General features: G+C 43.6%; 3 protein-coding genes across 4 annotated transcripts; 1 reads left to right on the forward strand and 2 right to left on the reverse strand.

The window, feature by feature from the left end:
- The first annotated feature begins 167 nt into the window (after window positions 1-167).
- Window positions 168-5,225, forward strand: LOC108145976 (FACT complex subunit spt16). 2 transcript variants are annotated; one of them, XM_017271709.2, is made up of 9 exons: window positions 168-368; window positions 555-818; window positions 885-1,184; window positions 1,248-2,425; window positions 2,495-3,361; window positions 3,424-3,686; window positions 3,753-3,906; window positions 4,007-4,126; window positions 4,878-5,225. In XM_017271709.2, exons 1-9 carry the CDS (start codon window positions 300-302, stop codon window positions 5,035-5,037), a joined length of 3,375 nt encoding a protein of 1,124 aa, XP_017127198.1. In that variant the 5' UTR covers window positions 168-299; the 3' UTR covers window positions 5,038-5,225. The 2 variants fall into 2 exon arrangements, with proteins under 2 accessions (XP_017127198.1, XP_017127199.1); XM_017271710.2 differs by lacking the exon at window positions 4,007-4,126.
- A 12-nt stretch (window positions 5,226-5,237) lies between these two features.
- Window positions 5,238-8,563, reverse strand: LOC108145979 (coiled-coil domain-containing protein 181). Its single transcript, XM_017271712.1, has 2 exons — window positions 6,709-8,563; window positions 5,238-6,655 (listed from the first exon to the last, which is right to left on the reverse strand). The coding sequence occupies exons 1-2, from the start codon at window positions 6,773-6,775 to the stop codon at window positions 5,238-5,240; spliced, it is 1,485 nt and encodes a 494-aa protein (XP_017127201.1). The 5' UTR covers window positions 6,776-8,563.
- Window positions 8,564-8,671: 108 nt separating this feature from the next.
- On the reverse strand, window positions 8,672-12,501 carry LOC108145980 (transmembrane protein 134). The gene is made up of 2 exons (XM_017271714.2): window positions 12,016-12,501; window positions 8,672-10,268 (listed from the first exon to the last, which is right to left on the reverse strand). The coding sequence occupies exons 1-2, from the start codon at window positions 12,177-12,179 to the stop codon at window positions 9,917-9,919; spliced, it is 516 nt and encodes a 171-aa protein (XP_017127203.1). The 5' UTR covers window positions 12,180-12,501; the 3' UTR covers window positions 8,672-9,916.
- Between the last annotated feature and the right edge of the window lie 145 nt (window positions 12,502-12,646).

Raw genomic sequence — 12,646 nt, forward strand, 5'->3', positions numbered from 1 at the left:
TTCAAAATGTCTTTTGCTTATCCGTTTATTTAATAGTTACATTGAACCGTTATTCTTGTACCTTTTCAAACCGTTTCCAGTGTTGGTAAAGATGGCCATGACTTGCCAGTACTGCTATTAAAACCGATTACATATCGATATACAGCTAGCTCACCTCACGCTGACGCTGATTCTTCTTCTTTTTCTCGTCGCGCCGCGCAATTTTTTCGTCCGCCGGAATTTGCAAATGCAAAAACACATTTTAAACTAGATTTAACAATTGTAACAATAGAAACTACTGTCATAGAGCCGGTGGCAAGATGTCGAGCTTTGTGCTGGACAAGGAGGCGTTTGTGCGCCGCATAAAGCGATTGTACACGGAATGGAAGGTGAGTACGTCCGCCGGTCCGGAAGTCTCCGGATTTGTTGGTGTCTACAGGAGCACCCAAAAAGCATGCGGACTGCATACGATATACGTTTACACACAGCGATAATGGGCATTGAGAAATGTGGTGAAATGATATCAAGACACGCGGTAATAGATGCTAATCTCCATTTCTTTGTCTTTCACGCAGGCTCCCAGCATTGGACACGATGATGCCCTTAGCAATCTGGACTGCATCATGAGTGTTGTGGGCGTCGAAGAGGATGTCCTGTACTCCAAATCCATGGCCCTGCAGCTCTGGCTCTTGGGCTACGAACTGACGGACACCATCTCCGTGTTCGCCTCGGATGCCATCTACTTCCTCACCAGCAAAAAGAAGATTGAGTTCCTGAAACAGACCCAAAACATCACCGAAGAGGGTGTGCCCAAGATCAATCTCTTAGTGAGGGATCGGGTTAGTTACTCTCCATTTCACATATCGAAACCACTCTAATGCCTTTTAATTTCCCCTTACTAAAAGACGGATAAAGACCAGGGCAACTTTGAAAAACTCATCAAAGCACTGCAAAACTCTAAGAAAGGCAAGCGCCTGGGCGTCTTCACCAAGGATGCCTTTCCCGGGGAGTTCAGCGAAGCCTGGAAAAAGTCCCTGATGGAGTCCAAGTTCGAGCATGTGGACATCAGCACCATCATAGCTTACCTGATGTGTCCCAAAGATGAGTCGGAGATCAATAACATACGCAAAGCATCGCTTGTGTCCATGGACATTTTCAACAAGTATTTGAAAGATGAGATCATGGACATTATTGATTCGGATAGGGTGAGTTGGGGTATTATATCCATATAATATGTTCTTATATTGATTAACCCTCTTAAACCTTAGAAAGTCAAGCACAACAAACTCTCAGATGGCTGCGATACAGCCATTGGCGACAAGAAGTACACCAGCGGCCTGGATCCCAGATTGCTGGACATGGCCTATCCACCCATCATCCAATCGGGCGGAGTTTATAGCCTAAAGTTTTCCGCCGTGGCGGACAAGAATCCCCTGCATTTTGGCGTTATTGTTTGCTCTTTGGGCGCCCGCTACAAGTCCTACTGCTCAAATATATCGCGCACCTTCCTGGTCAATCCCACCGAGGCCATGCAGGAGAACTACACATTTCTGGTAAGTGTGCAGGAGGAGATTCTCAAGCTGCTGGTGCCGGGCACCAAGCTGTGCGATGTGTACGAGAAAACGCTGGATTATGTGAAGAAGGAGAAGCCCAGTATGGTGGACAATCTGCCCAAGAGCTTTGGCTTTGCCATGGGTCTGGAGTTCCGGGAGAACTCGATTGTCATCGGGCCCAAGTGCCAGGCTCTGCTCAAGAAGAACATGGTCTTCAATCTGCACGTTGGCATCTCGAATCTGACCAATCCCGATGCCACCGATAAGGAGGGCAAGAACTACGCCCTCTTCATAGGCGACACAGTCCTTGTGGGCGAACAATCGCCGGCCAGTGTGATGACCCCGTCCAAGAAAAAGATCAAGAACGTGGGCATCTTCATCAAGGACGACAGCGACGAGGAGGATGTGGACGACAAGAAGGCCGCCAAAGAGGACCAGGGCACCGAGATCCTGGGCCGCAGCAAGCGGAATGCCGTGCTGGAGTCGAAGCTGCGAAATGAGATCAACACGGAGGAGAAGCGCAAGGAGCACCAGCGGGAACTGGCCCAGCAGCTGAACGAGCGGGCCAAGGATCGGCTGGCCAAGCAGGGCAACTCCAAGGAGGTGGAGAAGGTGCGCAAGAACACTGTGTCGTACAAGTCCATCAGCCAGATGCCCCGTGAACCGGAGGTCAAGGAGCTCAAGCTGTATGTGGACAAGAAGTACGAGACCGTCATCATGCCCGTGTTCGGCATCCAAGTGCCGTTCCACATCTCCACTATTAAGAACATCTCGCAGTCGGTGGAGGGCGAGTACACGTACTTGCGCATCAACTTTTTCCATCCCGGCGCCACAATGGGTCGTAATGAGGGTGGACTTTATCCCCAGCCAGAGGCCACGTTTGTGAAGGAAGTGTAAGTTCTTCAATATACTCATATTAAGTGAGTTAAAACTAACAAATTTTGCATTTTCCTCCTTTTCAGCACCTATCGCAGTTCCAATGTTAAAGAGCACGGAGAGGTGGGTGCCCCTTCGGCGAATTTAAATAACGCTTTTCGGTTGATCAAAGAAGTGCAGAAGCGCTTTAAAACCCGCGAAGCAGAAGAACGCGAGAAGGAGGATCTTGTGAAGCAGGACACGCTTATCCTTTCCCAGAACAAGGGCAATCCCAAGCTAAAGGATCTGTACATTCGGCCCAATATCGTTACCAAGCGCATGACAGGCAGCCTGGAGGCGCACACCAATGGATTCCGCTACATCTCCGTGCGCGGCGACAAGGTGGACATCCTGTATAACAACATCAAGAGCGCATTTTTCCAGCCCTGCGACGGCGAGATGATCATTCTGCTGCATTTCCACTTGAAGTACGCCATTATGTTTGGCAAAAAGAAGCACGTGGATGTGCAGTTCTACACGGAAGTGGGCGAGATCACCACGGATCTGGGCAAGCATCAGCACATGCACGATCGCGATGATTTGGCTGCCGAGCAGGCGGAGCGCGAGTTGCGCCACAAGCTCAAGACGGCCTTCAAGAGCTTCTGCGAGAAGGTGGAGACGATGACCAAGTCGATAGTGGAGTTTGACACGCCGTTCCGTGAACTGGGATTCCCCGGAGCACCTTTCCGCAGCACAGTGACGCTGCAGCCCACCTCGGGCTCCCTGGTCAATCTCACCGAATGGCCACCATTTGTCATTACCTTGGACGATGTGGAACTGGTGCACTTCGAGCGCGTTCAGTTCCATCTGCGCAACTTCGACATGATCTTTGTGTTCAAGGAGTACAACAAGAAGGTGGCCATGGTCAATGCCATTCCCATGAACATGCTGGATCACGTCAAGGAGTGGCTCAAGTGGGTTTCTCATGCAACTTTCATTTATAACTTATGTTAATTAATTATTTGTAACCCTAAAGCTCCTGCGATATTCGCTATTCGGAGGGTGTTCAATCGCTCAACTGGCAAAAGATCATGAAGACCATCACAGACGATCCCGAGGGCTTCTTTGACCAGGGCGGCTGGACTTTCTTGGACCCCGAATCTGGTAGCGAGGGCGAGAACGAAACGGCCGAGTCCGAAGAGGACGAGGCCTACAATCCCACAGATGCCGAAACGGATGAAGAGTCGGACGAAGATTCCGAGTATTCAGAGGCCTCGGAAGACAGCGAAGAAAGCGATGGTATAATCATACATAAAAATACCAATTTAATTTGCTTCTTAATATGTATTTGCTAAACTTTTACAGAGGACCTTGGCTCTGATGAGGAATCCGGCAAGGATTGGTCTGATTTGGAACGTGAGGCCGCCGAAGAGGATCGCAACAATGATTATGCCACCGATGACAAACCACGCAATGGCAAATTCGAGTCCAAGAAACATAGCAAGAGTTCAAAGCACAGGTATGAGAGCGTTCCAAAGATTCCCCATCGGAGTATGACAATATCCGAGAACTTCTTGGTCTTATCTATATCAATTGTTACCATTTTACACTCAAAACAGTCGCCGCGACCGCGAGGAGCCTCGATCTTCGTCGTCGCACAGTAAAAAGCATAAGTCGAACTCCTCCTCTTCCTCTTCGCATTTAAAATCCTCCAGCTCCAAACATGGCAGCTCATCTAGGTTTGTTATCGTAAACACCCGCAAACACTTAATACCCAATCATATGGCCTAACGCAAGTGCTTTTCAGACATCATTTCACACAACAAACAAAATCCACACTTACGAAATTTAGTTTCAAAATTTTGAATTTTATATTGGTTTTTTTTTCCTAATTTATTGTTAAGGTTTTGGGTAGAATTTTTATTCTGATACCGAAAGCTCTGTTCCTTGTCAAAGTCTTTATTATTTAAGTTTGCTCTTCATCTCTAAAATTCTAAATTCGGGTTGGGTTTTCAAAATTCCTTTCCTTGTTAAAGTCTTAATTTTTTAAACTAGCGTATCATCCTTAAAATTCTCATTCGGCTTGGTTTTAAAGAAATTTTTCGTGCCTTGTTAAAGTCTTTATATTTTTCAAGTATTTTTAATTTCTGCTACTTCTTAAAAATGGGGTTTTTTTTTCAATTAATTTTAATTTTTCTTTTTATTCCAAATATTTTAAATCGGCTTGGTTTCCAAAAATTTCTTTTCTTGTTAAAGTTTTTATTTTTCAAATTAGCTATTCGTCCCTAAAATTCCCATACAGTTTTGGTGGTCCAAATTATTAATAAAGGTTTACCTCGAAGGATATACTTTATAAATGGAATCTAATCTGAATTTAAAAAGAAACAACATTACACTTTTGCTTGCTCCAAATTTTGTTAACACATTTATATATTAGTTAAAAAAAATGTTTTCTAACAACCATGCAAACTCTGTTCTCTTATTTTAAAGCCCATCGAAATCGTCCAAGGATAAGTACCACAGCCGGGACAAGCATCATTCCTCCTCGTCGTCCGGACACAAGAGCAGCAGCAAGGATAAGGATCGCAAGCGCTCGCGGGACGACAGTCGCGACAATGGTCACAACAAGTCGAAGAGGTCGCGTCATTAGAATCCTCTGCGACACTCCACTGCGATTGTAATTCTAATTCTGTTATCCATTGTCTATCTGTTGAAAGATCCTTCCACTCCCACTCCCGCTCCGATTCTAAACCCACTCATTTTTCACGCTTCAAAAGTTGTATTACAAATTAAACATAATACGATATACATTTATGTAATAAACTAATGTAAGAATTACTACATTATGAACTACTTGTTCCAGCTGCCGAGAAGGTGTCGATAGGCGTGCACCTCCTCCTCGCCGCTGTCACGTCGACGCCTTCGCCTGCCTCCACGCTGCTCCTGCTCCTGATGATGCGGATGAGCATGCTGACGTGGACTTCCGGCGGCGGCCACACTGCCCTTCCTCTTGTGCGCATCGAACATGTTGCGCGTCTTGTTGATCGGGTAGCGCATCTTGTTCTTCAGCCAGGTGGTGAAGGCCCGCTCGTTGTCCTGCATCTTCTTCAGCTCCTGCTCGTTGCTCTGCAAGGTCTGCTCCATGGAGAAGCGCTGCTTGCGCCGCAGCTGCTGATCCCGACGCTGCAGCTGCTGGGCAGTCAGTCCGTACTCGGACATGTAGCCCATATACCGGGGCAGCTTGCCCTGGATCGAGTGACGATGCTCGCAGCAGATCTTGTAGTTCATCCGGATGGAGGGAGGCGATGTCGTTGAAGCGGTGGCACCGGATGATGATGATGGCGGAGGTGTGGGCTTGCTGCGACGCCGGAAACTGAAACTGCGCGAAGTGAAGAAGGTCTTGGAAGTGGCCTTGGGACAGGATTGCTTCACCTCTTCCTCGGGTTCCTCCTTCTTGTAGTAAATGCTCTGCTCGTTGAGCTCAAAGTCATCGGGAATATAGCTGGCCACAATGATGGACAAGTCATCCTCTTCATCGGCTTCAACTGGAGCAATATTCACAGACGGCGGCGGCGGTAAGGGAACCTCACTTTCTGCTCCCGTCAGCCTATCAATGGTGGCCTGCTGCTTGGAATCCAAAGTCTTGTACAGATTCTTGTAGGCATCTCTCAACTTCTGGCGTGCCTCATTCAAAGTGCGCTCCTCCTCCTCGCAATCGGATTCGGTCAGCAAGTTGGTGAGACTCTTCTGATCGGAGTCATCTTGGTCGAAGGTGTTCTGCCTCAGTTGAGGAGAGGCAACCTTAGCTGGAGAGTCGTCATCATCCAGATCTGCCTCATCCACACCAGAAAAGTCGTCGTCTTCATCTTCATCAATGGGAATGGCTTCTTGGATAGCAGGCTGCTGCTGTGGGGGAACCTCACTCAAGTCCAGAATTTCCTCGCAGATCTCTTCCTCCACTTCTGGCTCCTCCTCTTGAGGAGGTTCCTCCGGCACCTCGGTCACCTCTGCAGCCACTGGCTCCTCTTCCACAATGGGCTTAAGCTTTAGTTGCGTCAACTGCTGCAGCAGCTCATCCGGCGGACTGGGACTCTGATCCTTCTGCTGCTCCGTGGGTTCATAGTCCTCCAGATTCAGGGCGAACTTCACCTTGGTCACCTTGCCACCATTGGAACCATTAGAACCCTCATCCGCGTCCGGCGCAAAGAGCTCCTTGTTGGCCTCCTTGATCCTGTCCACAATGCTGTACTCGTTGACCGGCTTCAGGACTGCGGAATAATCCATAAGTAGGGACATGCTGCCACGGAGCACAACGACTTACAGTAGACCTCGCAATCCTCGTCCGACTCTGGCTCACGTTCGCCCATCTCTGCCAGCTGCGGGCACATCGATTGGGTTCGAGTGTTGGGATATTTTTAGACAGCGATTTACGACGATTCCAGCCAGCGGGAAACTTTGCCAAAATTTTCCATTTCGTGTCGAGCAGCTTTTCCGCACCCATCCGCAAGTCTAATGAACTTGGATGTGCACTCCAGACATTAGCGGCTCCTCCACTCCTTTCCACTCCGCTTCGCTCCCTTGCGGTTATGATGGCCCATCCATATCCATATCCATTGCCATCCTGTTTCAATGGCGCCCGTTGCCAGGCCACTCGGATGTCCTGTGTTTGATCGATGCCCGGTGACAAATTGTCTCTCCGGGAAGGCAGAGCCCCATGGGAAAGGTACAATTTTGGGTCACCTAGGTGGGGTTCAAGCTTCACGAAAAGGTACAAGGTACAAAACCAAAGTTATATAAATTACTTAAAATCATACAACCAAGATCCCTAATTTTTATATTATAGTTCTTAAGAATAAAATCGCAAATAATCGTTAAAATTGGTGTTAAAAAAATATAAAACAAAAATAGTTGTTGAGAAATGAGAATTGTTTTGTTAAAATTTCACAATAATTCACTTTTAAACATTTTAAAAATCTAAAAAACAATCGCATTTTAGAAGTTTGTTTGAGTGTATTTTCAGATTGCCAAAACATAGAGCTAGATAAGTTAAAACGTGTGAGTTGTTTGAAGTACCCAAAAAAATGTTTACCTGACTATAATTGACTGACCCAAAAAGTATTAAAAAATAAGGAACATTTTTTTTAAAGAGCTTGCGAATAATGAAGACATTATCAGCAACTAGATAATTTAAAAGGTGTGATGTATTTGAGGTACCTATAAATGATAAAAAAAACGTGTACAGGTACAAGCCCCAAAAAAACTACCCACCTCTGACAGAGGTGGCGCCTCCGAAAAGGGGGGCGAATCAACAAACATTATTTGGCGTTTAATTTCCATGCACTTTATTCCATTTCCACACTTACTTCGCTAAGCACATTTAAAGCTTAATCATCAACGGTCCAACCGAGGCGAAAGAAATCGAATCGATTCGAATGGAGTCGGGTCGACGTAACAATTATTCAAATACAATTCAAATAAGTTCAAAGCTACAAAAATAATCGATTCGGAGAGGCGCACACAACACCAATATAATTAAACCTATTAGAGCCGTCGTTAACTTCGTATATTGAGCAAGTATCTATCCTATTCCATTGCCGATTTGATTGTTTCTAACATTTCACTTCATCTCATTTGCATTCGCCATTAGCCGAATCCATTAAACCAAGAGGAGTTTCTTTGGGATTGGTTAAGAGCTGGATGGAACTGGCCTACAGTGCGTTTCGTGATATTAGGACAAAGGCCAAGGGTCTGTATTATTGCGCGGGGCTATCAAAAAAGTAATAGAGTAAGGTCAGCTAGAAAACGGAAAGTCTTATCGCAAGTGGCTCATTAACGAATAGATTTATGAATGGAATTTAAATGGGACAGCATAAAGTTGTTAAAGATTAAATTTAATTTTGTACTAAAGAATAATCTACAAAAAGTTCTTGAAATATATTTAATTTCCGCCCCTATCCCTTATCTTACAGTTCCGAAACGCACTGTCGACTTACTGAGGGTGAACTTGTTGATAATGATGGATTCTGATACAGTTCAATGGGGAATGCCGCAAAAGAAAGATAAAATTTATCGCCCATTCTTAGCTGCGTTAAGAAATGAAGCCAATTCCCAGAAGAGAGTGCTAAAAAAGCAGTGAAATAAAAAAAAAGGGACTAATCACGTTCAAAAACCATAAACAATTGATAAAATATGTAGTTGTTTAATCCCATCGTTTTTAGATATGGGCCAAAGGCAGTGGTATTTAAATTAAAGTCCCCTCCACTGAAAATAAAAACAAACTGAAATGGTCAAAAATAATATTTTTAATTCGAATAAAAACCAACATTCAATGGGAAAATACATACAAAAGTCACAAAATTACAGCTAAAAATTAGGTTTTTGTGTAAATTTTGGAAAAAAAGAAGTCCTGTATAAGCCATAAATCGTATTTATGTGTTTTAAGTAAATTTTTTGTTTTTCTGTGTTTTTCTTTTGTTTTTTTTTTGGATTTTCTGCGTGTAATAATTATTCTCTTTTAATACAACCATATTCAGCATTTCTTAAAAAAGAAATTATACGACTTAAAAAACTAAACGGCAGATGATGAGGTGTGTGATTAGTTATTTTTTTTTTGGAAATGTGAATGACTGTGAGATGTAATTTCATTAGAGGACGGGGTTAAAGGTCAGCGGAAAAGAGACGCGTCATCACTTTAATAGCTATAAAAGAACGTATTGCAATATCGGCGCATCGTCTTACATCACTAGTAGCTTGGTATTATCATGGTTTGCTCGAGAAAAGATCCCTCGTTGCAATCGATTAGGTTAAATCATAATCATAATCATAATTCGACGTTGACTAAAGTCTAGATCTAGTTCTTTAAGGCGCATCCCTGGACAGACGCTCACTAATCATATACATAGATTCGTGGGTGTACGGTTTGTTAATCATTTCTTGTTTTGTTTTGTTTTTTCAGTGTTGGTTTTGAAAATCGTAAAACATTTTCGTACGCTTGCCAGCGTTTTTGGTGCAATTAAATTTCAATAAATTACAATTACAATTTATATATAGTATACGTTATAACTCTAGCGCTTCCTCAACATGTTAGCATCATATACAAAGTCTTTCGTTTGTTTTTTCTCTTTTTTGTTTAAATAAATTTCGAGTGTACGTATGAATGTTTTGCAATAATTTTTTGCGTTGGATTTGGGTACAAAACACTTTACCGAGTACATAATAGAAAATATTGTAAAATATATAATCTATATATATTGCTAGAATTCTATTCGGGTTGTTTTTTAAGGGGGGCTAGGGGCTTTTGTCTAATCGAAAATTTTTGCCATTAAACACAAAAAGTACGTTACACAAACCGAGTTTCGGGTTAAATACAATTACGATATAGAAAATAAATTGTTTATACAAATATAAACAAACACATAGATTTATATTTATAGATGGGGAACGGGTATCTCCCACCACTCCCCACCACCCTTGCTATCCTGCTATCTTGCTTTATCTGGATCCTTGGATCAACCTATCCAGATGTCCGTTTATGTGAACAGAGGCAGGTGATAGAAGTCAAACCCTCGATATCCCTTGGCTGCCAGCCAAATGTACACGACGTGGTAGGCCCCGGGTATGAAGCAGATAAGTCCGGCCACAAAGAACACGACTCCCTGCGACGTGTTCTGCGGATCGGCGATGGCGAAGGTGCCCATCACGAAGAGGCCCGTGCCCACGACCAGAAGCGTAAAGGCGGCTAGCACAGTGCGCCAGTTTTCGCGCACTTTAGGGTGCCGCCAGCAGTATGTGTTGGTCTCCTCCGTGGGCAGGTTGCCGTACTCCTGGATGAGCGAGTCGCTGTCCCGGGAGGTTGTGTCCTCGGCATACTTGTTGTAGCCCCTGCGGGAGAAACGGAAGATGGGAAAGCGGTTAAAAGGAAGAGTGTTTAATGGCCTTGGGGGCAGTATAATTGCAGCCGGTTTTCAACGTCGGTTTTGACCCACTTAATGCGAGACTGTCTTGACTCAAGAAAAGGTATTCTGCAGAAACTGCATTTAAGGTTTTCAATTTAAATTTTTTAAATCTCTTTTCATTAAATATCACTTGAGTTACAATGGAAATGTAACTAAATTATAAATAGGATTTATTGAACAGTTCTGCTTCAAGAAATGATATACTAAGTTTAAGTTCTGAAGAAGTAATATATTTAAATTCTTTAAATAAGCAATTTTTATTGTATTGTATCTTAAAAGGTCAATTCGATTAGAAGTTTATTTCATGTTGTAAAATGTACATGTTTTACATTGCATATAAAGTAAACGCAAATTTTGCTAAACTGTAAGCTAGATATAATAAATATTTAGTCCAACTTAAATTCATCATAAAAAGGCTATTTTTATTGACTCGGATTTAAAAAAATCCAGTTAAAAGTTTATAGCATATTTCAAAAGGTTATTGGCAATCTTTATTTTTAACTGAGTTTTTACTTGTTTTACAGAGAACACAAGTCATTAAACTGACTGACTGACTATGACTAACATATAAATTCAAAACACTCCAAAATTGCACAAAGAAAATTTAATATAGCCTCCAGATAAAGTGATATAATATACAACAATCTTTATAAAATGTTTGTCCCAAAATATTTAAATAAGCAAATTGCTATTTTAATGATAAACTGAGTTTTATTTTGATTTTTAACGCCAAAGATTATCTCTTGCATTTCTAGTGAATAGCCTAATAAATAGCCTATTAATTGGTCTATCACGATTTTCATGATGATTGGTCATATCTAGACAAGCTAAAAGTCCAAACAACTGAAGTTAACATTTAAATGTTTAATTTATACGTTAAACAAAGCTTCCATTTTCCAAGTCACCTTTTGCACTCTGTTAAATATGGACTTTAGGACCCTTATCAACCGTTTCGAGGGTTATCGCGGGGTTGGATTGCCGCCAAAAGCGAAACGCAATCAATTTCGCGTTTACCACTCGATTATATTGGCAAGAGAAGCCCGACAAGTGCAAACGGCGATGAGCTGGTGGCTGGTTTTAGCTTGCTGGGCCAGCTAACTGGTTCCAGCTGACCGCAGGCGAAGGCCAGTTGCCTCCCTGCCCTCCTCCTGATCCCCTCAAGAAATGCCGGAGCGAGCGAAAACCCTTATGACGAAATTTATGCGCAATGATTTTTACAATTGAATGCCAAATTAGGCTGGACCGTCTGCATTTATAATCCCCATAATTACAAGTCGTTTCTGTAGTTGCGACACGCCATGCATGGCTAATGGGGATTGGGATTGGGATTCGGATTGGAAGTGTGGATAGGGAATGGCAAGAAGGTATCCATCACGCACGCGCCGCTTGGCTAACTTATTCAGGTGCTTCCGGCGGGAATAGGGAAGTAGCCAGCTCATAGAACACCAGACGCACAGCTGCTCAGTATAGTATTTTATAATATAAACATAGCAATAACCGGAATCACAGTCTCAATGGAAATGGGAATGGGAATGGGACTGGGTCTCCTTGTTTGGCACAAAACAAAGAAAATGGTGCCAATAATCGGAATCATTGCCCACGCAAGCAGATGCAGATCAAAGACCTGTTTTTCTACTCAAGATACACGAGAGATCTACCAACACCCAACTCACTTGGGATCCTGAATCCTTATGGAGACGTCTTCGGTGGAGCGACCTTGCTTGCCACCCCGCATGGGCGTGGATATCACTGTGGATCCATAGACGCGTATCGCCTCGTCCGTCTCCTCCTCGAAGGCGTCGTGAATGGAGAAGCCCCTGGCCCCGTTGTTGTACATGTTTTCTGGGTAGTGGGTTCTCGGTTCCCCAACTTCTGCCTATCTGTTCTGTGTTGTTTAATAATAAACGACTATGTGGGCTATAGAGATTCGGTTTGCCAACGTCGGCTGGCCTCGCATTTGCACTCCTAAATACGGCGGAAATCGAGGGAAATACGGCTCCGTTTTAGTGCTGCCCCGAAGGCATGGTCGCCCACTCCGAAATCGCGATGTTTTTCACTATTTTCTGTCGCCCGTAACCGTTGCAAAAGTGTTTTTCTTTTCACATTAAAATGCGACACAAAAGAGGCAAACTCGAACAGTGTGACCGTCGCGCGGGGGTGTCAAAATCCCGTGCGGGGGTGGTGGTTCAACTGAATAACTACAAATTCCATATTATCGATAGTGTTCGGATAACTTAGTAACTATCGACTGTTAATTAAAAGAGAAGATTTAAAATGGAAGTTAGTATTGTTATAATTTTCAAT

The sequence above is a fragment of the Drosophila elegans genome, unplaced genomic scaffold, assembly GCF_018152505.1.
Source record: "Drosophila elegans isolate 14027-0461.03 unplaced genomic scaffold, ASM1815250v1 contig_208, whole genome shotgun sequence".
Classification (NCBI taxonomy): domain Eukaryota; kingdom Metazoa; phylum Arthropoda; class Insecta; order Diptera; family Drosophilidae; genus Drosophila; species Drosophila elegans.